Source organism: Coffea eugenioides, chromosome 11, assembly GCF_003713205.1.
Source record: "Coffea eugenioides isolate CCC68of chromosome 11, Ceug_1.0, whole genome shotgun sequence".
NCBI classification, from domain to species: Eukaryota; Viridiplantae; Streptophyta; class Magnoliopsida; order Gentianales; family Rubiaceae; genus Coffea; species Coffea eugenioides.
In genome coordinates, this window is record NC_040045.1 from 48,504,212 (window position 1) to 48,530,288 (window position 26,077).

General features: G+C 38.0%; 5 protein-coding genes across 5 annotated transcripts; 3 read left to right on the top strand and 2 right to left on the bottom strand.

Moving 5' to 3' along the window:
* Positions 1 to 226: 226 nt before the first annotated feature.
* Positions 227 to 5,942, top strand: LOC113753089 (FACT complex subunit SSRP1). The gene is made up of 16 exons (XM_027297176.1): positions 227 to 313; positions 1,040 to 1,225; positions 2,026 to 2,131; positions 2,587 to 2,723; positions 2,874 to 2,957; positions 3,051 to 3,145; positions 3,229 to 3,337; positions 3,453 to 3,539; positions 3,624 to 3,716; positions 3,808 to 4,005; positions 4,088 to 4,233; positions 4,314 to 4,461; positions 4,895 to 4,990; positions 5,107 to 5,286; positions 5,423 to 5,501; positions 5,579 to 5,942. The coding sequence occupies exons 1-16, from the start codon at positions 260 to 262 to the stop codon at positions 5,707 to 5,709; spliced, it is 1,929 nt and encodes a 642-aa protein (XP_027152977.1). The 5' UTR covers positions 227 to 259; the 3' UTR covers positions 5,710 to 5,942.
* Positions 5,943 to 6,898: 956 nt separating this feature from the next.
* LOC113752799 (pectate lyase-like) lies at positions 6,899 to 9,002 on the bottom strand. The gene is made up of 4 exons (XM_027296857.1): positions 8,899 to 9,002; positions 8,043 to 8,721; positions 7,474 to 7,719; positions 6,899 to 7,365 (listed from the first exon to the last, which is right to left on the bottom strand). Exons 1-4 carry the CDS (start codon positions 9,000 to 9,002, stop codon positions 7,144 to 7,146), a joined length of 1,251 nt encoding a protein of 416 aa, XP_027152658.1. The 3' UTR covers positions 6,899 to 7,143.
* A 4,612-nt stretch (positions 9,003 to 13,614) lies between these two features.
* LOC113752800 (probable pectate lyase P59) lies at positions 13,615 to 15,474 on the bottom strand. The gene is made up of 3 exons (XM_027296858.1): positions 15,266 to 15,474; positions 13,934 to 14,846; positions 13,615 to 13,842 (listed from the first exon to the last, which is right to left on the bottom strand). The coding sequence occupies exons 1-3, from the start codon at positions 15,472 to 15,474 to the stop codon at positions 13,615 to 13,617; spliced, it is 1,350 nt and encodes a 449-aa protein (XP_027152659.1).
* A 2,639-nt stretch (positions 15,475 to 18,113) lies between these two features.
* Positions 18,114 to 20,755, top strand: LOC113754254 (probable auxin efflux carrier component 8). Its single transcript, XM_027298622.1, has 6 exons — positions 18,114 to 18,856; positions 19,379 to 19,559; positions 19,694 to 19,779; positions 19,870 to 20,027; positions 20,146 to 20,222; positions 20,317 to 20,755. The coding sequence occupies exons 1-6, from the start codon at positions 18,349 to 18,351 to the stop codon at positions 20,384 to 20,386; spliced, it is 1,080 nt and encodes a 359-aa protein (XP_027154423.1). The 5' UTR covers positions 18,114 to 18,348; the 3' UTR covers positions 20,387 to 20,755.
* A 997-nt stretch (positions 20,756 to 21,752) lies between these two features.
* On the top strand, positions 21,753 to 24,895 carry LOC113752924 (mitochondrial outer membrane protein porin of 34 kDa-like). Its single transcript, XM_027296977.1, has 6 exons — positions 21,753 to 22,008; positions 22,220 to 22,288; positions 22,994 to 23,104; positions 23,599 to 23,685; positions 23,784 to 23,992; positions 24,245 to 24,895. The coding sequence occupies exons 1-6, from the start codon at positions 21,967 to 21,969 to the stop codon at positions 24,549 to 24,551; spliced, it is 825 nt and encodes a 274-aa protein (XP_027152778.1). The 5' UTR covers positions 21,753 to 21,966; the 3' UTR covers positions 24,552 to 24,895.
* Positions 24,896 to 26,077: the final 1,182 nt, after the last annotated feature.

The window sequence follows — 26,077 nt, forward strand, 5'->3', positions numbered from 1 at the left end:
TTCAACAATCCCAACCGCCAAACGCTGTCCGGAAATGTCATGCCACGAGAGAATACAGTCACCTGCCTAGTCACGTGATCCATTTGTGATGGGTTTGGACCGGAGTTAAAAGCCCCGCCCAGCCCATTTAATGGTGGATCTGATTACCTCTTCGCGCCACAACGCCCCCCTTCAGATATTATATTAACCCGCAAACACCCTTCATCGTTTCAGTTCATTTTTCACCTAAGCACCCATTCGCCCGTTCGCTCTCGAAGCTATGGCAGATGGTCACCTCTTCAATAATATCTCTCTCGGAGGTCGCGGCGGCACTGTGAGTTCTCTCTCCTGCTTTCTTTTGCTTGATTGATTAATTTTCCACTGCTTTATACCCCAAGTTCTTGTTACCCGAAGCAAATTTTTGTTTCATCTTTGGGTTTTGTATACGGTTTCTTGAAAACCTAGTCTAGTTCTTATGGTGTCGGTATGTTTGCTGCGACCTGGAATCCTAGTTTGAGGGAACACTTTTCAACTTTTCCATCGAGTTGATGCTTCATTTTGGTGACACTTATCAATTACGCTTTGATTCTTTGTCAAGCCGACAGAAATTTCTGGTTTTTCTGTAGGAAAAGATTCTAGGGTTTTGACGGCTGGCACATTTCGTATTCACTTCAATATCTTAATAGGCCTCCGTTTTTCTAGTCTCCGTCATTTCTTGTTTGTCGGTGCTTCTTGAAGAATTTGTACATCACTTTTATGAACATATATGAGCTTAAAAATTCAGTTTTTGGAAAACGGTTGCGTTAGTTGAAATTATATCAACCATTTATTTTCTTTATCTTTTACTTTTTTTCCCCTTTGTTACAACGGAAATTTAATCCGTTTACTGAGTGCCTATCGCTGAATCGTTCCTGAGACTTGCTAATTTTTATTTGACACAAAAAGTTAGGGTTTCAAATGAAGAGGCTCCTGCATGCTAGACTGAATTTTCTGAGATTTTGGCTAATACATTTTTTATCCTCTTCTTCTAATTTTTCGTTTTATTGGTTGCAAAATGCAGAATCCAGGACAATTAAGGGTTCATTCTGGGGGTATCCTATGGAAGAAACAAGGCGGCGGTAAGGCTGTGGAAGTGGACAAGTCCGATTTGGTGGGCCTTTCCTGGATGAAAGTCCCTCGATCTAATCAGCTTGGAGTTCGTATTAAGGATGGTCTCTTCTATAAATTTACTGGCTTCCGGGATCAGGTACTCTTTTACCCAACTTTGTCCTCTCTTTAGTTCTTCTATTTATCTTGGCTCCGAGTTAGATATTTTGCGTCATGTAATTGAGAACATAGCTGAAGGAGCGTGAGAAATGTTATAAAACTTCTTGTGTGTTGGCACAATGTCTTTCTTTTTTCAATTATTATAAGGAGGTTGCATATTGCCATGTTGAATTCAGGAAAAAAAATTAAAAAAGGAAAAGATAAATCTGCATTGTTGGAGGACGCTTCTGAATTCTGTGAATTCACCAAGATCATGAACTCTAGCATGTCATTGATAACAGAAAATTTATATATTTGGTGTTATGGGGAAAAAAAGGGAAAAAGAAAAAGGGAATCTAGATCTGCATTATTGGAGGACACTCCTGACTTCTGTGGATTCACCAAGATCATGAACTCTAGCACGTCTTTGAGAATACTGAATTGAGATTACTTGGTGTTATGGATATATTGAGAATACTGAATTGAGATTACTTGGTGTTATGGGTATATTGAGAATACTGAATTGAAATTACAAGCATATTTTTTGTCTTCCATCAGCTGATGTGAGCCTAGTCTATTTTGATATGTAATTGGACAAAAAATATGTTTGTGGACTTGTAAGACTTTGGCCTTTATCTGGAAGAAGCTCGAGCATTTTCTCTGGTTCTATGATCCTTTTCTATTTTCTGAAGTTTGATAGGTTCAAAATTTATCCTTTTGCAATCATTGCTCCTACAGATCTGTTACCTAGACTTCTTTAGCATGTGTTGTACTTATCACTTGGTTGTACTTCATTTGCAGGATGTTACCAGTCTATCCGCTTTTTTCCAGACTACTTGTGGAATAACACCAGAAGAGAAGCAGCTTTCTGTTAGTGGGAAGAATTGGGGAGAAGTTGATCTAAATGGTTGGTTGTCCTTTGCTTAGGTTTTATCTTTGGTTTCCTTGATTTTTCTTTTAGTTGCCTCCTTTACAGTCATTTGATAATATCATCTGGGTAACTGTTTATTTTCTTATTAATAGAGATCCTGTTAGTGATAAGGATAATCATATCACTCAGGCCTAGAATCCATAAGGTTGTAATAGGAAATATGACCCATCTCGTAGAGCTGTTAGTGTAACCAACATATGATTTTGTGGATTCATTTTGGTTTCTTGTTACTTCATACGGAACTCTTTGCTTTTCTTGGTTTTCCAAGATTCAATAGTTTTGGAACCTCTCTATTTCAAGTTGTTGCATGTCATCAGTACAAATTTTTCCTGTTCCTTTTTCTGTTTTAGTTAGCTATCAATAAGAAATATACTCCATCGTCACTTTACTGCCTGGAACATAATTGATGTTTAGCCGGTGCTTTCTTTCAGGGAATAATCTTACGTTTCTTGTTGGTTCTAAGCAAGCATTTGAAGTATCTTTGGCAGACGTTGCACAAACACAACTTCAGGGGAAAAATGATGTCATGTTGGAGTTCCATGTGGATGATACTACTGGGGCCAATGAGGTTTAGTTGCTGTTGCAATTTCTTACTTCTATTCTAACTTGCTTAAGCTAAATTAAGTAAATATTTTGCTCATGGACTTATAGCTGATTCGAAATCCTTCTGGCACTAAAGCTTACTCTAGTCTTGCTATTCATTCATCAATTTTTGCAGAAAGATTCGTTGATGGAAATCAGTTTCCATATACCTAACTCAAACATGCAATTTGTTGGTGATGAAAATCGCCCTCCTGCTCAGGTAATAAATTCCTCTTCTGGGATGGGGCACTTTTTGGGGTACCCGTATTGCGTGATTTGAGGTGTTGAATAGTTTGTTTCGCACTTCCATCAGGTATTTCGTGACAAAATCATGTCCATGGCGGATGTTGGAGCTGGAGGGGAGGAATCTGTAGTTACATTTGAGGGGATTGCTATTCTCACTCCAAGGTATCTCGGCACTGTAGATTTATTCTATTTGTGTTTGTTCTTTGGCTGCTTCAGATTAACACGTGTGTCTTGTATTTGTGCAGGGGTCGATACAATGTTGAACTTCATCTGTCATTTTTGCGTCTCCAGGGGCAGGCCAATGATTTCAAAATTCAGTACAGCAGTGTTGTTCGTCTTTTTTTGTTGCCTAAGGTATTCTTCTTACAAAATCATTTGCTTACTTTGGCAAATTAATGTTGAAAATACTCGGTTGTGCTAATTTTTACATAATTCCTGCAATTTATATGTTTTTGCTTTACTTGTGCAGTCCAATCAGCCATTTACCTTTGTTGTTGTCACACTTGATCCACCCATTCGGAAGGGCCAAACATTGTATCCACATATTGTTTTGCAGGTATCTTATTGTTGTTTAATCATATCATTTTGTGGTTACTTTTTTAACTATTTGTCATGTGTTTGTGTTCTACTTGATATGCAGTTTGAAACAGATTATGTGGTTGATAGCACCCTTTCAATGAGTGAAGATCTTCTCAGAACCAAATACAAGGACAAGCTAGAACCAACCTACAAGGCAATACATAGTGGCGTAAAGATGAATTTTAGACTACTAATATTTTGAGGATCTTCATTTACATGTTTTTTGGACTTCCTTTGAACTTCAGGGATTAATTCATGAGGTTTTTACGATGGTTCTTCGTGGCTTGTCCGGTGCCAAAGTCACCAGACCCGGGAAGTTCCGTAGCTGTCAGGATGGTTATGCTGTGAAGTCATCACTGAAAGCTGAGGATGGAGTTCTTTATCCTCTTGAGAAGAGCTTTTTCTTTTTACCCAAACCACCTACTCTTATTCTTCATGAAGAGGTGTGCTTTTTGTCACGAATTAACTTGTTTGGAATGGGTTCCTGTTTATGCTGGATGGTTGACCTTTTCGTGCTGTACGTAGATTGATTATTTGGAGTTTCAAAGGCATTCTGCTGGAGGTTCAAACATGCACTACTTCGATTTACTTATCAGACTTAAGACTGAGCAGGAGCATCTTTTCCGGAACATACAGAGAAATGAATACCATAGTCTTTTTGACTTTATCAGGTGTGTAACAAGCCTTCTAAATTGTCTACATATTTAGAGACTGGGGCATATACACTGGCAATAGTGATTGTTTGTTCTAGTTCAAAGGGACTGAAGATCATGAACCTTGGTGAAGCTCAGAGTAGAGATGCTATACTGCCTGTTTTACCGGAGGATGATGATGATGCTGTTGATCCACATCTAGAGCGTATCAAGAATGAGGCTGGTGGGGATGAGAGTGATGAGGAGGTAAGTTTATGGCAATTAATCTGTTGCCAGTTGTCGGTTGGAACACAATTCTCACGATTATCTATGCCTTTGGCTTCATTGCTTGCCTGCATTACCGAATTGCTCTAAGTTAGATCATTCTTCAGAAGCAGAAATGCATGCAATTACTTCCTATCCTTGTCATTCATCTTGTTGTTCTCTGATATTAATATTAAATTTATTGGCTACCTTTCCGTATGTGCTTTTAATTCTGCATGCTATGTAAGTTGGAGTCTCAATAGTGGCAGCAGATGGAAACTTAAAAATGCATAGGCAGATTTGATGTATCTTTCCGGTTAAATAACAACAAATATTTGGATATAGTTGTGGTTGGTTTTGTTCGCTTTTGGGTTTCCTGTTGTTACCTATTGTATTGGAGGAGGTAATGGTGCACAAATCTGATAATCCTTTGCAGGATGAAGATTTTGTTATTGACAAAGATGATGGAGGCTCTCCTACTGATGATTCTGGTGAAGGAGAATCAGATGGCAGTGATGGTGGAGATGAGGAGGTGACGGATTTCTTCTTTTATTTGTATACTATGTACTCTTTCTTGTGGTGTTAGGGGTTGTGGGTTGTAAACTTCAGATTTTGTAATGGTGGTCACATGGTGTGCCATGTCTTCAGGTGCCCGCAAAGAAGAAAGTCAAAAAGGAGCCCTCTGCTTCAAAGTCATCTGTGAGTAGGAAAAAAGCCAAAGATGGTAATGATGATGTTAAAAAGAAGAAGCAAAAGAAGAAAAAGGATCCAAATGCACCAAAAAGAGCTGTCAGTGCTTTCATGTTCTTCTCACAGGCAGAGAGGGAGGTGAGGATATCAAATGATTGGTTCACTATTTTGCTCCACTTTTCGTAGGACAGTTGCTAATGTTGGTTTTTGCTTTGCTTCTTTACTTGTATGCCGATGATGGAGGATTTGATTGCTCATCCTGTTTTTTCTGCAGAATGTGAAGAAAAATATTCCGGGAATATCATTCACAGAGGTTGGAAAGGTCCTTGGAGAAAGATGGAATAAGATGTCAGGTATGCATATTTCACACGAGTAGCCCTTGCTTGATGCTCTGATGCTCTGTGATCTAATTGTGCTGTTTGATTCGTAGCCGAGGAAAAAGCGCCTTATGAAGCAAAGGCTCGTGCAGACAAGAAAAGATACAGCGATGAGATCAGCGGCTACAAGAACCCACAGGCTGCGGTAAACATCGACTCTGGCAACGAATCTGACACTGCATAGGCCTAGATTGTGGTTCCTGAATTACAATTATTAGAATGCTCGATAGTGCCAAGTCTAGGAGATGATGATATGTTTTGCTCATGCTTTGGTAATTTAGTCAAAAGTCCTGTTAAAAGAGGAAGCTTGCCGTCTTGTGTCTATTGTATGACAAATGATACTTTGCATGGCTGTGCATTCATTTTTTCACCGCCTTGCCGAAGCAAGCTTAATGCGTATGGTTGTGTTCGTTGTCACATAAGCTCTCGATTAGTTAGGCATTTTGAGCGAGCTGCGACAGAAAAATTGAATTTTTGCCGGCACATGTAAAAGGCTAAATGAGTTCCGTTCCAGAGATGATGGGAACTTTGGCTGCATCCAGAAACAAGACCAATAACCAATCTGCATATGCTGATTCCGTATATTGCAGCAAGCTATATGGTACACCAACTTAACTAAATGTGGGCCTGGATTTTCAGATTCCCATCTCCGACAATCAGTTCTCATTTGATGCCGGGGTGTGTGAATCGAAGGCCCTTTTCTGGAGGCTGGAGGGTTTTAACTAAAACAAACACTTCTGACATAAATCTCACATTTTTCCTTATTAATAAAAAAATAACACTTCATACATCCGCGAAATTCTTAAACTTCCGGAGAAACTTATGAATGCAAACTTAAAATTTAGAACCACCGCATTTTGTAGGCTCAAGGGAACTACGCCGTATGATTCCATTTTCCAGATTTTTGCCTGGGCAAGATTTCGCATCAGCCGTGTACAAGAAAGTTATGATCAAAATTTGCTCATTTAGTTCAAAGCTTTGTCCATTTGAAAAAATTTCCACAACTTAAAATTATATCTCGATTCATTGCAAGAATGCAATTGTAATGTGGGTTACATTTGCTGTTTGATGTGCGCTTCCTTTTTGAGTATTAGATTTTTCTTGTTAAAGCAATAAAACAACATCCACTTTCCGCGTAAACGAAAAGAAGTTGGCACGAATGTAGACGCTGCTTTGCAAAAGGAGGGGAATTGCACATTCTTTTTTTCTTTTTTCGGGGAATTGCCTGGTCAATCAAAAGAATGTACGTCTTCCAATTTCCAAGTTTACATTTGAATCACAAACTACAAATGGAATGCACCGCTTAGATTGATAGACATCTCATCTCATCAACCTGTAATCAGCATCGACAAAATGTTACGTACATCCACACCATTCTTTACAAATTTATCAAACCTTTTCAATCATTTCCCACTCCGCATTTTTAAGTTTAAATCTGGTACTCACCCAATTTTGAATTTCTTTTTTCCTTTTCCAAAATTCGAAGACAAAACTCTTCCAGTTTGGTGTGTATTACATTGGCACCCGCACCCCCACAACCAAAAAGATAAAATGTTTTCTCATCAGAATCACAGCTTAAGCTTCATGAACTCCGAGATTCCATATTCAATTCTCGTTTCTAGCAGGCCCGTCCAATCACGCAACCAAGAAAACCTGAGAATCTTGTCAACGTGAAAACTTCCGTCCCCGGAGCTGCTTTGATCAATTCGAGAGCGGCGAATTGCCTAGCTCCGTCTGGATTTCCAGAGGGTACAAATCTAGCTCCATTCAAGAAAACATCTCCATCTGACACCCATGTCCATTTACTCCACAAGGCAACTGGAGCATCCCTATGCGTTACCTGTACCGCCGTTCCACGAATACACGATTGAAAAATTTGAGGAGAGGAACCTTGGCTTGCACTTAAAAAAATACAAAAGAAGACAAAAAGAGTCGGCATGGGCTTTACCTCTTTGAAAAATTGTGAAAGCGGAGGGGCGATGAAACGGTTACCCTGGCTTATAATTGTAGCGTCATGGCTTCCACCAATTGCATACATTTCCCAATGGGTGTAGTCATTGTTAACTAGATGGAAGAATCCCGATCGGCACCTTGGCATTCTCTGTACCAGTCTCTTGCCAAAATGGTTGAATGCAACTGTGATCTGCATGTTCTTATCCACCTCGGTGACGTCGCTGGCACCGAATAGCAACACCTGCACATGCATTGATTAATTTGGTAGCTAGTTGTCTATTCAATGTCACTCTTTGCTTGGGTGAAAATTTTTGCCTACTCTTTGTTAAAGTTAAACCACTCTCGCAATCAAAATCAAGGACGAGAGAGTGGTGGTTAGGAAGAACGAAATTGAGAATGTCACATGATAAGTAGTACTAATATTTGACATTTTCGAAGGAAGACAATGCTTGTCAAATGTTCTAGCTATGAAAATTGTGGGCCTAACCAAATGTTCTAGATTAGTCGGATTGATGGGGGGAGGGAGTAGTTATTAGAAGTAGAAGATTTACTTCTAGTAATTACCTTGTCGTGATCAGTAAAGTGGCAATTCGAGATGGTGATTGCAGTCGAAGCCTGGACGGCGTCGATGAGGCCATCAGAACATTTAGACATGGAGAGATGATCAAGCCAAACATCCCTAGCTCCAAAGATGCTAATTCCATCGCCTTCATTAGCAGTCCTTAAGCCAACATGATCCACGGAGTCCCTGATCATGCCCCCGGATGTTGTTTTGACATCGTGGATATGAAGATTATGAATGATGATATTCCGCACAAATTGGATGGTGAAACCAGCGCCATAAGCAATGTGGACATTGACACCGCGCCCGTCGATTGTTTTGTGACTCTGCATGATCAATTCCTGAGAAAGGGTAATTGTCATGCTTCGAGCAAATATGATCCACAGTGGCCCTTTCTGGATCACAGCATGCCTGAGGGTGCCTGGTCTTGGCTCAGCCACATTATCGTCCGAGGGATCAGTAACCACGTAGATTGGGCCACCTTGGCCACCCTTGGCAGCGCGGCCGAAACCTTGGGCACAATCTGCCAGCCGCTGCCTGTTATTAGCCCAGTTGGGGTCGCATCTCCAGCATTTGTCAATCACGTTGGTGGCCATGCATGGCCCTCTGTATCTCCTTCCCCTGAGCTCTCTTCTGATGGTGGCATTCAATGGCATCAAGTCATGAAACCGGTGTAAAGCCCTGCAAACATGTGTATGTATCAGGCACCGTACGTATCAGTGATCAATTGGCATGCATGATTGTAAGTATGTACACATACTGCAATTATTGTCGAGGGTCCGCGGGCTAGTTAAAAGAAAAGAAATGATATGATGCATATATAGTACTGCACGAAAGGAGAAAAGAATAGAAAATCACCCTTCATCACGTACAAATACATTTGCTGTAGTCAGTGCGGGAACAACTGAAGCCAAACCGAAGAAGAGGAGAAAAAAGCAATTGGTGAGTTCAGATGACCCCATGATCTTTTGTGAGCACGAAATCTTGGGAGAATTGGTTAGTCTGTTTGAGATAGATCGAAGAAGCCTATGTCAAATAAATATGTGTGTGTCCTAGATTGTGCATAAACGTGGTGGCAATGGTCTAGGGCCGAAACCCTTTGTGCTCTGGGATCAGAGCTGTATAGACCAGCCTGAAGGATCAAACTCGCCTGGATTATATGCATTCAGAGAATTCCCTTTATAAACAAGATTGGTGCTTAATATGGTGCCTTAACTACTCGAAAGTTGGTTCAACCACAGATTCTAGAAAACTGAGGAGCGTGAAACATGGTCAGCCAATCCTAGGTCGCTCCTCTCATCACTTGAGAGTGCTTTTTTCGCCTTTTTTTTTTGTGTGTGTGTGTCTGTTTTCTTCTTTTATTTTCTTTTCTTGTTGATGTACATAACAAAAAGACGCCAAAAATGCTGTTACCGCTAAGTATTGTACTACTACCGGTAAATAGTTTTCAACTTTCAACGGTCATCAACGGTGAGGGTTAAGTTGCGTCAGATTCATTCCCTTAGATTAGAAGGAGAGATTCTGCGGGGAAAGCTCCCCACTTTCCGAGGTTTTGGGAGTGCCTCAACTCCTTGTTTGCAATTTTTCTTTCGGGGTCAGAAGGATTAATGCCTCAACTTAATTACAAAATGTAAAGCATGAAGCTCCTGAAAAATTCCTTTTGTATTGTTATGGGAAAATCGTTCAAAAAGTCCCTCGCATTTTACAAAATAATATTTTTCGTCCCTCACTTTTAAAAGTGTAATTTTACATCTCTTACAAATTCACATTAATCAAATTTTGTTCCTATCTAAATTTCTGACTAATTTTTGGTCAGAATCCACCATATGCCTTGTATGTAATTATTTTTTAAAAGCAAAATTGTCGAATCAAATTTTACATAATTCGATTCATAGTCCCTCACATTTCACAAAATGAATTTTTTCATCACTCATTGACCATGTATGCGAATAATTTTTTTTAAATTCATGTATATATCTATTTGATTTCATCTGAAGAGTAAGAATAGTATGTAATATATAATCACTTGATATATTATATGCTATTCATACTGTTTAGGTGCAATCAAATAGATATATACATGGGTTTAAAAAAATTATTAGTTTTTCACTCATATTCATTTCTTTTTACTCGAAAATTGAAAACAAAAAAGACATTTAATCTTAAACATTATCGAGTGTTTATATCGAATTAAATTTGGACAGAACAAAATAAACAAAGAAAAAGAATGATAAAAAGAAATAAGTGATTGACACTTTCAAATTTTAAAATAATCACAAGACAACTAATTTAACTATTGGTCTTAAAGTGGCGAATAGAAATTTTAGATTTAAACCTATGTTTTCAGAACCGGACTGGGTATCGACTCGGTCGAGCTCAGGGGTCAATGGGTTCAATCGGATTCGATCGGGATTGAACCGGATGATGTCATAAATAAAAATTATTTAAAAATTAAAATATTGTATGTAAAATACCTAATAACATGTTAATATTAATAAAGGTATATTCATATATATTTAATGTTTCAAATATATTTAACAAGAAAATACAAAAAAATAGAACAATCAAGTAACAATTTATATTATTTAATGAGTATTAACGAGTTTAGAATTAAAATTATGGACTTTATTTAAAAATAACACCAAATTTTAAGACAACATTTATAAAGTATAAAATATTTGAGATATATTAATAATTTTTAATAACCTAAGGGTCAAAACATACTATTAAAAATATTTTGACCTTTCAAAAAAAAGTAAAAAAAAAAAATCTATATACATGCATTGAGAGGTGGGAGCAAGAAGCTATGGATATTGTATGAACACGTGCGAGCGAGTTGTGGCCAGGAGTTGTGGCCAGGGATGTAGCAGCATTGTAGCAATAATCAACTGTGCATACATGTCCCACACTCCACTACAAAAATCGTGTGTTGCGTTTTGGGATTTTGGCTGGGCATATGGAGCCAAGAGGAGCGGGACCCGCTCTTTCCTTTCCTTGCGTGAGATGCATGGTGGAATCCCGGTTCTTATTTTTCTGGTCAAACCGGGTCAAAACCCGGTTTGACCAAATTTTTGATTTTCCGATTTTTAGAGTTAACTTGGACCGGACAAATGACTTATTCTCGGTTCGATTGGCCGGTCCGGTCCGAGTTTAAAAACAGAGATTTAAACTATAATTTATTAGCACAATTATAGAATTCGAATTAGAATCCATTAATTAGATGACCTTATTATACAACTCAATAAATAAATTATTACCAAAAGAGAAAGGTCACAAATATTGAATAAGTTCACATGGTGTAATCATATAGATATATATATATATATATATTTGGATTTAAAATAAAATTGTTAATTTTAAACACTTGTATATATCTATTGAATAGCATATGTATAACTACGATTTGCTATTTTAGGTGAAATCAAATAGAAATATATTACATCCTATTCGTACTGTTTAGATGAAATCAAATAAATATTTACATGAGTTTAAAGAAAAAAAAACTATTCATACATATGATCAATGAGGGACGAAAAAATCCATTTTGAAAAATGTAAGAGATGAAAAAATTCATTTTGTGAAATGTGAGGGTCGAAACAATTCATTTTGTAAAATGTTAGAGATGAAAAAATTCATTTTGTGAAATGTGAGAAACTATGAATCAAATTATGTAAAATTTGATTTGACAAATTTATCCTTAAAAAATGATCACATGCAAGGTACGTGGAGAATTCCGACAAAAACTAGTCGGAAATCTAAGTAGGGACTAAATTTGATCAATGCGAATTTGTAAGGAATATAAAATTACACTTTTAAAAATGACGGATGAAAAAAGTTATCTTGCAAAATGTGAGAAACGTTTTGAACGATTTTCCCTAACTCTTTATATGACAAGGTATATTCCCAATATACTATTATGAATATGATACAGCTTCTATTTATTCTTCTTCTTATTTTTTTTTTAACTAATAAATTTGTTCAAAGCTAATTACTCGTTTAGCGTTAAGTTCCATTTTTTGGACAATCAATTAGAAGATATATGATCTCATCATTTAATCTATCAATCGATTAGTTTTAGAACTTCAAAGTAGCACAGTACCTTGTGAGTTGTATTTCATTTTCATTTTTGTGATTTTTGATATTTTAACCTCTTCTTTTACGTGGACGTCTTTGTCATTTCAGATTTTGAGTGCACTCATCTAAAAAATCGAAATTTTCGTACTCTCAAAGCCTCAAAGGAAGCTTTTGGCATATCCTAAATTACATTGCCGCCTAAAACTTTCGGAGCAATTAGAAAATAATCACCTTAAGCTTTTGTAGTATGCTTTCATCTTCTGTTAAGTAGACATTCATGACAATGATTTAAAAATGAGGTCAAATAAGCTATAGATAGAATTGGACCATGATGAAATGAATGCGCGAGCCATACCTTCAACAATCTGAGTAATGTAGAGTACTAATTTGATTGTTAAGTAAAACTTGATTGATGTTCATGATAGTGATTCAAAATATAAATCAAAAAAGATTTTAGACATTATATAGCTAGGTGCATAGTGAATTCCACCATTATATATTGCATGTAATTAAGAAGGAATTTTTTTTTTTTTTTTTTTTTTTTTTTGTCGTTGGTTATATGGAGGCCTTAAAAAGGCTTAAAATCTAGGGGTGGTGATTCTCCCAAACTCCTGCATGCAAAACAAGAATTTTAATTTAACTCAAGATGAATGGTTTGTAATATAGTCATGCCAACTTTATTAATTTCCTTCGTAACATAGTGATGTATCATGCATGCTTATAACCCGGCCATTATGATAAATTTTATCCGCGGCGACTTGACAGGTTATGATGATTTCTATTGCTTCTCTTAGAACTAAAAATTTTAGTACTGGCTTGAATCACCATCAGGCTTGTGTAGGAGAAGGTATCAGATTTTTAAACACATTTACCATTACTGCACTCAGATTTAGAGTTAGACAGAAAGTTCGTAGGCAACAATATGATTGCCATAAATTGAAACTTCCCAAGCCAAGTACACACACCATTTTTCCGGGATATATATGCTTATGATTGTTTTTCATTAGTGCCTGGATGACAATATCAGGCGGCCAAATTTTAAACTGATAATAATGTTTGAAAAGTTTTAACATAATTTCCTGCTGCATCTGCTTGAACCCAAAAAAAAAAAAGAAGATGTGAACACTTGCAAAATATAAGCCCTTTTTTTCTTTTTCATCTCTCTTTTTCGTTCAATGTTATTCACATCTAAAGAAAAATAAAAGGCATTCTCGTACAAAAATCGAAACTGAATCCCCCTACAGTACAGTACATGTCCAAATTAATAACCCAAAAAAAAAAGAAAAGTGCTAAACCGACTGGACTTGGCATTTCTTTTCATTATAATTTTAAACCCATCGAAAAGCAAAGAAAAGAAAATTAGCTTGTGTCAATGTTTTCCCCGATCGATCAATGTCTCCTCAAAAAATAAGTTACATGAGATATGGCTTTTTATTGATTTTGGGTTCTGTTTATTGAATGGCTGAAGCTGTCTCGGCAACGCACGGGGATTAGTTATTACTAGCACGGGCTTCCAGGTCTGCACAAAAGGGCACCAGCAAACCTCGTTATCCAAGTCACCTGTGAACTATCCGCAGGAGCTATGCCGTCGAAAATTTCAGGATGCTTCTTGGTAAAATCTGGATCTCCAGATTGAACAAAGAATGCTCCGTTCATGAAAAGATCTCCCTCTGATCTCCACGTCCACTGCTTCCATCTCGCTTCCTCCGCATAATCCCTCTTTGTCACCTGTTGATTTCAGTCCCACGAGGAGGTCAGTCGTACTACTTTAAAAAAAAAAAAGGAGTCTTTCCAACCCAAAATTAACCGTTCTTCTTACCTCCTTCTTGAAGATGTCGGGAGGAGCAATGAAGCGGTTACCCTGGCTGATGATAATGGGATGTTGGCTACCACCAATGGCATACATTTCCCAGTGAGTATAATCGTTGTTGACGACGTGAATGAATCCCCATCGGCACCTAGGCATTCTTTGAATCAACCTCTTACCAAAATGGTTAAAAGCAACAGTGATTTGCATGACAGCATCTTTGGATTGACTGTCGCTGGCACCGAAGAGCATCACCTCATTGTGATCGGTGAAGTGAGAGTTTGAGATGGTGATGGCGGTGGATGCCTCGACGGCATCAATGAGGCCGTCGTAGCACTTCCACATGGACACGTGATCAATCCAAACGTTGCTGGATCCGAAGATGGAAATCCCATCTCCGTCGCTCATGGTCCTAATCCCGAAATGATCGACCGAGTCCCTGACGAGGCCACCGGAGCCCTGATGGATATCGTGGACGTGGAGACCGTGGATGATGACGTTCTTAACGAACTGAATGGTGATTCCAGCGCCGTAAGCAATGTGGACGTTCACCCCACGAGCATCAATGGTCTTGTCGCCCTGCATGATCAGCTCCTGCGTGAGCCTGATTACCATGTCGCGTTGGAATATGATCCAAAGTGGCTCCTTTTGGATCACTGCATGGCGAAGGGTTCCGGGTTTCGGTGCCAGAATGCTGTCATCGGAAGAGTCTGTGACGACGTAGAATGCACCATTCTTTCCCCCGGTGGTGCCGCGGCCAAAACCCACCACACAATCTGCCAGCCTCTTTCTGTTGTCGGCCCAATTTGGCTGGCATCTCCAGCACCTGTCGATTGGGTTGGTAGCCAAGCAGCCTCCTCCCCACGTTTTCCCTCTCAGTTCCCTCCTCGTGTTGTTCTTCTCGCTCAAGAATTCTTTTACAGCGCTGCACCACATTCAAACCCAAAAAAAAAAAAAAATCAAAATCAAAATCAACTCTTTCTGTTCTTTTAAAGAAAGAATCCGCTTGGAGTACGTAATGCTGGAAAACGTTTATAATTTATACATTTACAAAACGTTATGTATGGCAGTATGGGGGCAAGTTCAGCTTTGTTAATTTGTCATCCTGTGCTGCTGTTTTTCCGGGCATTTCGTCTCTTGCTTGGTACTACACTCCATGCACCTACGCTAGATTCTTCAGACATATAATTACGTTTCACAAAATATATTATTAATATATAGTATTATGAGTCTTGCCTTTCCAAATCTTCGTCTAATCATTATCAGATCAATCCACTTTAATCTTTAGCAGTACAACGTTAAAGCAACGATGATGTTTTCCGAAAACATATTCACGATACTTACTCGGAAGCTTGCTTATTGAAGGCCCCAATAACGGTGTGGGGATTAGCCTCATAAGCCTTGAGCGTGTGGTTCCAGGCTTCCTCTGCTCGGATTCGCCAGTACTCCTCTTCCGCACTGCCACTGCCTTGAGCCGTGATCAGGGTTGGCACCACCACTATTGTAAAAGCACACAGGAACACACAAACCAACTTGGAAACCGGTTCGCCCATCTCGGCTGCCTGCTGCCCTTTTCTTTTTTTTTCCTTTTTTTTTTTCGGGCCTTAATGTTTCTGAATATGGGTCGAACCCTCCCTTTGATTCCTCGGGTTCGGACCCTTTTTCTTTTTGTAGCGGATGCAAATGCTTGCAAAACAGCTACTTACCTTGAAATACACCCTCTCATAACTTCAACAAAACTGGTTTAAATAACGGCAATACTTCCCCCTCCCCCCACAAGATAGACAAACGCCTTTTGAGCGACAGATGGGGAGAACCACTTCTTCCAACGGTCACAACTTACATTTGTCTCGCCCGCTTGAATATTTCAATGTTTTGTATTACTTACACAGACATGATCCTACCTCAATTTTCGTCATCACCAGTGACCCGGAGGAGATACTTAAGCGGTTAGAAATGGTCATTTAATTAAAGGGATAATATCAGAAACCTCCCCTTAGGTTTCTCTTAATATCACCTGATACCCCTAAGGTTTCAAAAATATCACTTACCTCCCTTACTTTAGTTATTTGTGTAACAAAATTTTTAAAAACCCTAAACTACCCTTTCAGTTACTAAATAAAAATGTTCCTAAGTCACTTTGTTCACTTCAAGAAAATCATCACTTCAAAAGCAATCTCTTGTAGTACTACTACATCACAATGCCACACCCTATAAAACTATAAATTTGAAAAATAAAAATGATATTTGAAAGGAAATACATTTGTATCAATTTAATTCGATATGTTCAAAATCGATTTTTTATGAATTTACATTTTTTCCACCAACTTCTTTACCCTTGCTCAAACCATTAAATTATACCAATTATTATAAAAAATCAACTCAAAATAAGCAAATAAATAGTACCCCACTTTATCACAATCACAAAAAGTAAAAGATAAATAAAATTTAATTTATTATAATTTATAATATAATATTGCATATTCATCCAAAAAATATGAGGAAGAGAGAATGATGGAAAAAAGAGAAAAAGAAGAAAGATGACTTCCATTTCTTTTTTATTTTTTTTTATTTTTGAGTTTCATTTATTTAATATGTTGTAAATTATGTGTTAAGTGAGGGTTAGTATAGTCTTTTTACAATTATTAGGGAGGAAAGTGATGTTTCTAAAATCTCAAGAGTGCTAAGTGATATTAAGAGAAACCTTTCTGATATTATCCCTTAATTAATTAAAAGGAGGAGGCATCAATTTTATTTTATTTTATTTTTTTCTTGAAATTTGTAGCACTAGCTTAAAATTTTTTAATACTACTAGTACATTTCACCAGCACTATCATCATGTAACGTACTATCAATATTCCCAAATTTGGGAAAAATGAGGCTTGCGGCTCCACTGTTGGATTGGATCTAATTAAAATTGTCATCCATGCCGCCGGTTGGTCCATCCGTTAATTATATCCATGCATCAACAAACAGGCATCGATCGCTAAAAAGTCAAAACGTCCAGTGGCAATGAACAGCAGATTGGCTAAAAATGCCTTTGACTAAATGAACCTAGCTACTTACTTGTCTACGATGACGTACGTGAATGATCAAGAACGAACGATATACAAATTTGGTGCATTCATATCATATACTATAATATAAGACTTAGGATTTAAAGAGCTAGGACAAATATGGTTTTACCAAAGTATTACTATAACTTTATAAGCAATCATCCAATCAAATTTACCCAAAAAAAAAAAAAGGGATTTCAAAATTTAGAAGGAAAGAAGCTTCGTCGTCCAATTTTTAAATTTTTAGAGGATAATTTCCGGGAGGGAATCAAAAGGCAACAAATCGTGCATTTGATTGTATCGGTCAACGACATCTTGTCGATGGAACTTCCGAAAAGCTACCAAAAGGTACAAAATAAAGATTACTTGGGCAAAGAGTAATCAGGATTTGTTCCGGCAAATTTTCGCATTTGAAAAGCAAATTCCACTGGACACTTATTCTCGCACTTTTGACCGTATTTAGGAAAAATTCTTCCTTCTTCCCTGTTATTTACTCATTGCCCCGGCTTGCTTCCCCCGTAATTCACTCCATTATTCCTCCTCCCTGCTGCTCTTTAAAGAATTGAATTGCATTTTTTGGATTTTTTTAAAAAAATTACTGTAGCGATTTGATATATCTGAAGGAAAAAAGTGATTGATAAATATGTTCACGAAAACGTAACAAATTTCTTTTAAAAATTACAATCCAAACACACCGTTAATTAGTTAGTTAAAGGCTCCGTTCCCTTTCTCCCAAATCTTCACGATTACACAAAACACACCGCTGGAATAGCTATTCAGATTAGAAACTAGAACAGTAGCAGTTGGAAATTTGGAATTTGGATCACAGCAGCATACAAAAAATTGCTAAAACAAGTATGGCCCAAACACAATTAATGAATCTTATCCTTATTGCACGCACGCACTTAAAGCCTATAATGATCCATGCTTAGGTTTGATACAATCAGCTCACTTTGTCCCCAAAAGAACTAATAAATTAAAAGAAACAACCACATTAATTAGCAAACTGAAAGTTGGGCAACCCTCCTTTCTGAATTAAGATGACTAAAACATCCAATTATGCTCTCACTTCAATTGAAGACAGGAGGTGTCGTGGTATGTGATGCAGAATTATATGCTTTGCATATATAGGAGCTGGGGTATAAGACATAGATTGATCTGTAAGACACAAACCTAGCTAGTAACCTAGTCAGGTAAAAGGGAACACCTGAGGATAACCTAACAAAGTACCTTGTTCCAACAAGAAATCCAGAAGGGTAATTTGAGAGAGCTTCTCAAGAAAGATGCAGATTTGGCAATCCAACAAAGAAACCAAGTACAGTATAAAAAAAAGGGGCCTCATACCAAGGATTCCCCGACCGGGAAAAGGCCATGGTTTCCCTGATTGATGTCTATCACGTTGTGGAAGCCATATTCCCGTTATACGCAGCCATGATCTTGGCCTATGCCTCTGTAAAATGGTGGAAGCTCTTCACAGCTGACCAATGCTCAGGCATCAACAAGTTTGTCGCAAGATTCTCAATTCCATTGTTGTCATTTCAGGTCATCTCATCCAACAACCCCTACAAGATGAATCTGAAGCTCATATGTGCTGATTTCCTTCAAAAGTTTCTGGCCTTCCTTGTTTTGGCTGTCATCGCCAAAATCAACTCCAGAGGAAGCCTGAGTTGGGTCATTACAGGTCTCTCGCTATCAACACTTCCCAATACCTTGATCCTGGGAATCCCACTGTTGAGAGCCATGTATGGAGCTGAAGCAGCGGGGTTCCTTGCTCAGATAGTTGTGCTACAAAGCTTAATCTGGTACAACCTTTTACTGCTTTTGTTTGAGATCAATGCCGCGAGAGGAGTTGACGCCACTCCCCCATCAACAGTTTCAGGTATACGTAAAGAATAAAACGCATAGAATATATACTCATCTATGATCTCCACATATTCACCCACTTTTTATAGAATAAACCCCTTTAATTTCTCATTAACTTTATTTTTTTTTTCCCGAGCAAGCAAGAGAAAAAATAGTAGGCTGCATTCATCCAGATTGAACAATCGAAAGAAAAATATTAGTAGTATAGAGCAGACTAGTATTTATAGTTCAGTCTTCAAAAAAAAAAAAGATAGTGGCTGGACCCACAAAATTTATCTTAATTCCCACGTTTATTGCCTTGTTGCGACATGCTTACGCCTCTAGTGTAGTCCTTTATGTATGCATCAATGTTCTTGATTCTGTATATCAACGACTCAAATGTGAACAAAGATTTGAATCAAAAGCGTGATGAACTAGGCAAACATTATTATGGCATAAATTAGACTCCGAGGAGGAAAATCAAGGTAGATGTCCTTTTAATTTCTTTTGACCGCGGAGTTTAAAGTGCAAGCTTTTTTGGTCTATCCAAATACCAAAGAAGAGCTAGAGGCCCCAGAAGCAGCGTCACAAAAAGACGAAGAAGAGGATGAACCTAACAACAGCCAAGGAAAAAAGTCTAAGATTGCGCTTCTCCTCTCTACCGTCGGACGGAAGCTCATAAGCAATCCCAATACTCATGGAACTCTGGCCGGTCTTGTCTGGGCATGCATACACTTTAGGTAATTAGCTTAAAGCAGGATTGGTTTACTTAAATCTACGGTAACCTCAGAACGGAATGTCACTCAAAGCATTATGCATCTGTTATATATTTAGCCTCGCCATGATCGATAAAAAGAAATTGAATTGGATGCAGGTGGGGACTACAGCTTCCAAAGATAGTTGACAGATCGATAACTGTACTGTCGGACGGAGGACTAGGAATGGCAATGTTCAGCTTAGGTGAGTAAACTGTAAAATAAATCATCTTCAAAAATGATGTCAGTTTACACTTGTTGCTTGAGAACTTCCGATTCTTGGCTGTCTCTCTAGGTCTTTTCATGGCTTCACAGACGGGTATACTAGCATGCGGGACCCGAAAAGCATTGTTAGCCATGGCAATGAGGTTTGTGGTGGGTCCAGTTGTGATGGCAGGATGCTCCATTGCTGTTGGATTGCGAGGAAGATCGTTTAAAGTAGCCATTGTACAGGTGAAATGTTACTTTGCTCTGTGGTTTCTGGGGGTTGCAAATTAAGCATATCACCTTTTTGTTTGGGGACTTTGTGAAATGTAATTGGTGGATGTTTTGAGTTTTTGTGCAATTACAGGCAGCGCTTCCTCAAGGAATCGTTCCGTTTGTATTTGCCAAGGAGTATCACGTACATCCCGACATCCTCAGCACAGGGTAATTAACCAATCAAACTTTGTTATTCTTATACGACCATGTCAAATACTTGGAACTTCCAAAAGGGTTAAAACTACTCATCCGTTTCTTACAGGGTATTAATGGGCATGCTAATAGCTACACCGATTGCATTGGCTTACTACTACCTATTAGCGTTGTTATGAATGAATGAAGGAGCCTTTTTTCCAACCCGACATGAATTTATTAGTCGGCCGAGTACAAAAAAAAATGGCATCCTTTCATAATGTTGATACTCTATGACATGAATAACAGCAACGAAGAATCCGAAGAAAAGGTAGGAAGACCAGCAGCTGCACCACCAAATTACAGTCTAAATATTCCAATTCAAGCCTTAGCCGCTCAACAGGTCAGCAATCAGTATGGTATGGTGATTTGTACTGAAAAGATGAAGAAATCGATGGTTCAGAAAAAAGTATGTCATTGATCCATATTCACAATTCAATAGTAATTGGCCAATTTGTAGCTGCAACCAGTGAAGAATGTACTAGCACCAGTTATTATCTACCATATTATTGAAATGAAAGTTTTTTTTTTTTGCATAACGGTACAATTAGACGGGACTGAACCATTATATACATTAAGCGGATGCATGATCACGCGTCCGTATGAATTTTAAAAATTTACTCGTATAGAGACACATTAATAAAAAAATAAGATTTAAACCTTGAGCTCCCACTCTACAATTAATGTTGTGGTCTACTCCTTGGAGGGAGGGAGTTGGTTGAAATCGAAGTTACTTAATTAGCATTTCTTTGGGCTCCCGAAAAAATGCAATAATAATAAAATACCAATTTTCCTTGTTGGGGGTAGAGCTGTTAAGTCAATCGAGTAACTCGAAAGCACGTTAGAGCTTGACTCGTTAAGACTTGAACTCGGCTCGTTAATTTTGTTTAACGAGTCGAGCTCGAGCTCGAAACATGCTCGTTTAGTTAACGAGCCTAGTAAGCTCGGCTTGTTTGATACTCGAGTAGCTCGTTAGAGCTCGTTAATGAAGGACATATTTGTCATTTTAGAAATTAAAATTATAAAAATTAAAAATTATAGGTTTTTATTAAGGTTAATTTGCACGAGCTCGAGCTCGAGCTCGTGAAGCTCGACTCGTTTGTGATAAACGAGTCAAGCTCGAACTCGAACTCGAACTCGAGCCACATGTACATTTAACGAGCCGAGTTCGAACACATTTTAAAGCTCGTTTTCCTAACGAGCTCGAGTAGAGCTCGGCTCGAATTAAACTCGAGTCGAGCTCGGCAGCCAAATACTCGGCTCGACTCGGCTCGATTAACAGCTATAGTTGGGGGACAGAAAGGAGTATTTTGTTAATCCTTGTTGTTGTGTAAGTGACGTGGCTGCTAATGAACCACACGGTCCACAAGTGGATCTGTGGACCTGGTCAAGTAATTTTCGAAGGGTTTGGTAAAATTTCTACAGTTTATCCCCTTCTCCAAGCTTTCTAACAGCGATCCCCAAAACAATTCGAAGCATTTGGACGGCCCTGATCCCCTGAGAGTGGCATAGAAATAGAATATCTCAGTTTATCCCCTTCTCCAAGCTTTCTATCTACGGCCCCGAAGCCACCGAATTACGCTTATACTATATATACACCCATGCATAGATGCCTGCTCCAATCACTCCCGCTCTTGCGTCAAAGCTTCACTGCTCCTCTCTCCATTCAGTTGTTTTCTTCCTCTTGAAACTTCGATAATTTTCTGCAGAGTTTGAAATCATGGCCAAAGGTCCTGGTCTTTACACCGAAATCGGCAAGAAGGTCCGAGGTCTACTTCTTCCCTTTCGTTCGTGTATACATACATTAATACATACATGTGTCGATGCATCGAAATTATGTATTTATGTTTTCAATTTATGCGGCTATAAATACGCTTGAATTATTGAATCATTGCGGTTCTGTTCTAGTCTTTTTTCCCCCTTTTTTTGGTGATGAAGTTTTTTTTTTTCTTCCTTTTTGTGTGTTGTAATAGATCTTCTGGTACAAGGATTTCCAGAGCGACCACAAGTTCACTATCTCAACCTGCTCGCCAACTGGAGTTGTGAGTTTTTTTTTTTTTGGATTTATTCCGTAGCTATCGTCTATTTGTTTGTTTTCTGGAAACTGTTCTGTCGTAGTTTTTTTGAAAGTAAAATTTATTTGTTGAATTCACAATAGTTTGCTGAGGAATATTTTCGTTCTTAGGAGTTCCAGAAAAAATGATGTGTTATATTTTGCTGGATGGTACACTTAGAAAATAATAGTTATTTTGTTGAATGTGGTAATTGTTCATGTTATTGGAATGCGTGAATTGCGTTGGAAGAAGTTTGTATGAATGTTTATTAGTTTGTCCTGTTTGTGTAATGGCTGAGAACTGGCTTGGCAGTTCCGTTGCATTTGCTTGTTAGACTTTTGGATGTGCATTAGTTGTTGCACCCCTTTATTTTCATTGTTGGTGGTAATATTATGTATTCAAGGTAGTTTTATGACCTATTTTCATTCTCACTTGTTAAAGGAATGATGGAATCTTATTGACTTGCAACGACCAAATTTTTGCTGAGGTCATTGTTCTGCTTTAGGTCATGCATGTCCTTCATTGTTTTTATAGCAGCATATCTACAATTGCTTGAACACATAACAGATAAGAATGTGAATGTGTAGATTTAATGCTGTTAGTTATATATCACAGCTTGGTGAGTCTTAGAGACTGTCGATTCCTCTGCTGCTTCTGTACGAGTTTGATGGTTCTCTGCTTTGTTTCTTTTAGGCTGTCACGTCATCAGGAACAAAGAAGGGTGATCTTTTTTGGGCTGATGTGAACGCTCAGTTGAAGAACAAGAACATTACCACTGATTTTAAAGTGGACACAAACTCCAACGTAAGTCCAATCTAGATACTCTCGTATGCAATTGAATCACTGTTGTCTTAGTCTATGTATATTTACGGCAGTGTTCATCATGTTTGTTTGCTAAATAGTGTATTCTGTTAGATCACTTGTCCCTGGTGGTAAATGATGTTTCTATCAAAATTAAAAATTCTTCGGCATAGTTGTTTTTAACATGAATATTATGGGAAATCAGTTTGCACCTTTGGGTTTAATACACCTCGTCCCTCAATTGCTACCCACTTCCTAAGTAGGCTTGTTTTTTTTTTTTCCATGGATATTAGACGGATTTGTTTTGCCCCTAACCTTGTCCCATGTTTTCAGTATTTGCCAAATTTCTTTGTTCTTAGATACATTACCCTTTATGGGTTATGAATTTTGTAGTTTTGCAAGCTTAATTGGTTATTCTTGCACAGATCACCCACTATTTTTTTAGTGCTTCAGAATCTAACCTGCTGTTTTTTTATTTATTTATGTTTTGTTAACAGCTCTTCACGGCTGTTACAATTGATGAGCCTGTACCTGGTCTGAAGACAATCCTTAGCTTCAGAGTTCCTGACCAACGGTCTGGAAAGGTAAGAATCTCTTTGACTTCTTGTTTGTGGTTCAACATCACTGTTGCTATATATCTTTGTTTTAAAATGTATTAGTGATTTGTTATTCCACATTGTAGCTAGAACTTCAATATCTGCATGACTATGCTGGCATAAGCACAAGCGTTGGGTTGACAGCGAACCCTATTATCAACTTCTCAGGTGTGGTTGGAACCAATGCGCTTGCACTAGGAACCGATGTTTCCTTCGACACCAAGACTGGGACCTTAACTAAGTGCAATGCTGGATTGAGCTTCACCAATTCTGACCTTATTGCTTCATTGACCTTGTAAGTGGTTATCTTAAATATGGCAATGTTATTCAGTTGTATTTGCTTAATTGGGATACAGAGAATATATTTGTTTTTTGCGGTTTGCATATATATTGTTAGCTGTTTTCTTTCTTTGGTTGTAGTATAGTTGAAAGACAGTTTTTGGTATGTCCATGAATTCCCAGCAATATGTTCTGGGGTCTTGGCTTAAATATTAATGGTGTTATTCGTTATTCATATATGACTTGACTAACAAGTATTTATGTTCAGGAATGACAAGGGGGATGCTCTGAGTGCATCATACTACCATACTGTGAGCCCCTTGACTAGTACTGCTGTTGGTGCTGAGGTGACACATAGTTTCTCCACGAACGAAAATACCATCACTCTTGGAACTCAGCATGCATTGGATCCCTTGACCACATTGAAGGCTCGGGTTAACAATTATGGCAAAGCCAGTGCTCTGATCCAGCATGAGTGGCGTCCGAAGTCCCTTTTCACAATTACTGGGGAAGTAGACACCAAGTCTATTGACCAGAGTGCCAAGTTTGGGCTGGCCCTGGTCCTGAAGCCTTAAATGAGCAGTGAGCTTATTCTGGTTTAGGAGCAATAAGTTAGATTGAGGAGAGCATGGTCACGACTTATTCTTTTGGCGGTTTATTTTGGTGGAATTTAAAGTATAGAAATAGAGTATGTTTAGATGGTTGCTTGAACCCGTACACAAAGTCAAATTTTCTTTTGTTTCGTGTCTAAGTGATTGTGCTTTGCCTGTTTCTTTGAAGAAGTTTTGACTTTAGGTTCTGGTTAATCTTGATAGCATATTTTGAGACTGAGCTGGGTTGAACTGACTAAACAGCGTTGTTCTCGATATTTTTGCAAATGTTCAGGAACAAACTTCAATTAATTTAAAGTTTGATTGTATGGTCCTTTTTATTCATTAAACTCTACGCACCCCCTGGAAGTGGAAACCAGGGCGGCCGAGGTTCCTACCGAATGATTCATTTGTGCGGTTGGCATCATGGTTAGCAACATCGGCCGATTCATATTAGAATTAGTCGAGTAGTAACTTGAATGGAGAGAACGGTACGATATCCAAATCGCAGATATTTTTATATCCGCAGCGATTTGTTGTAACTCAGTTGATATTGACCGTTTCAAATCTGTGATGATTGGTATGAACCGATATATTCGAATCAATTCGGAATCGATTTAGATATTTTTTCAGATTGTGCTTTTTTTGGTATTTTTTAATCTTAATAATTTTTTCAGATTTTTAAAAAAATTTTATGTGCTATAATGTAGAAATCACTCGATATTTAATCGATATGTCATGACGGATATGAAACAATCGAAATCGCTACGTGACCCTTGACGGCGAATCATGGTTGGTATCGGTCTCAATGTTTTCTCGTTTAGTTTGATTCTAAGCTTAGCTTATAACCTTTTTAACAGAACTCTCACAAGAACAGCTCTCCAGAAAAATACTATGCCCTCTGTCCTAATTATTTAATCATGTTTTGAAAATCTAACTTTTTAAGAATAGTGGTTTGGTTGTGATGTTTATGCTTTTCTTTTCAATTTTATCTCCATAAATTCAAATTTTAAATTTGAATGATAATATACATATGATTAGAAAGAAGAGTTATATTGAAAAGAGAGATTAAAAGGTGTTTTGACTTTTCCAACATGACAAATGTTCTGGGACATCTCAAAATAAAAAGTATGGCACTTTCAATGGGACGGAGAGAGTAATTAGTTTTGAATATGATCTCAATAATTTCTGATCTGGGTTACCTAACTCCTGAGGGCATAGTATTTTTCTCAGGGGAGGTTTCTGCATGTGCAGGTAACAGGGAAAGCCATCACTTGCATATACGTTTTAGTACATATACATCTCCTACATGAGCCATGTTCATCGGTTCATTAATTCTTTTTAAGATATCTCCTACATGTGCTGTGTCCATTAGTTCATTATTATATATTTTTTTAATGGCTTTTCGTACTGTGAAAACTCAACAAAGTTCTTTGCCCATCATACAATACACGGTTTGTTGGGACTAGACAATCCTCATCAAAGATGCAGTAGGGCTGGGATGTTTTTGA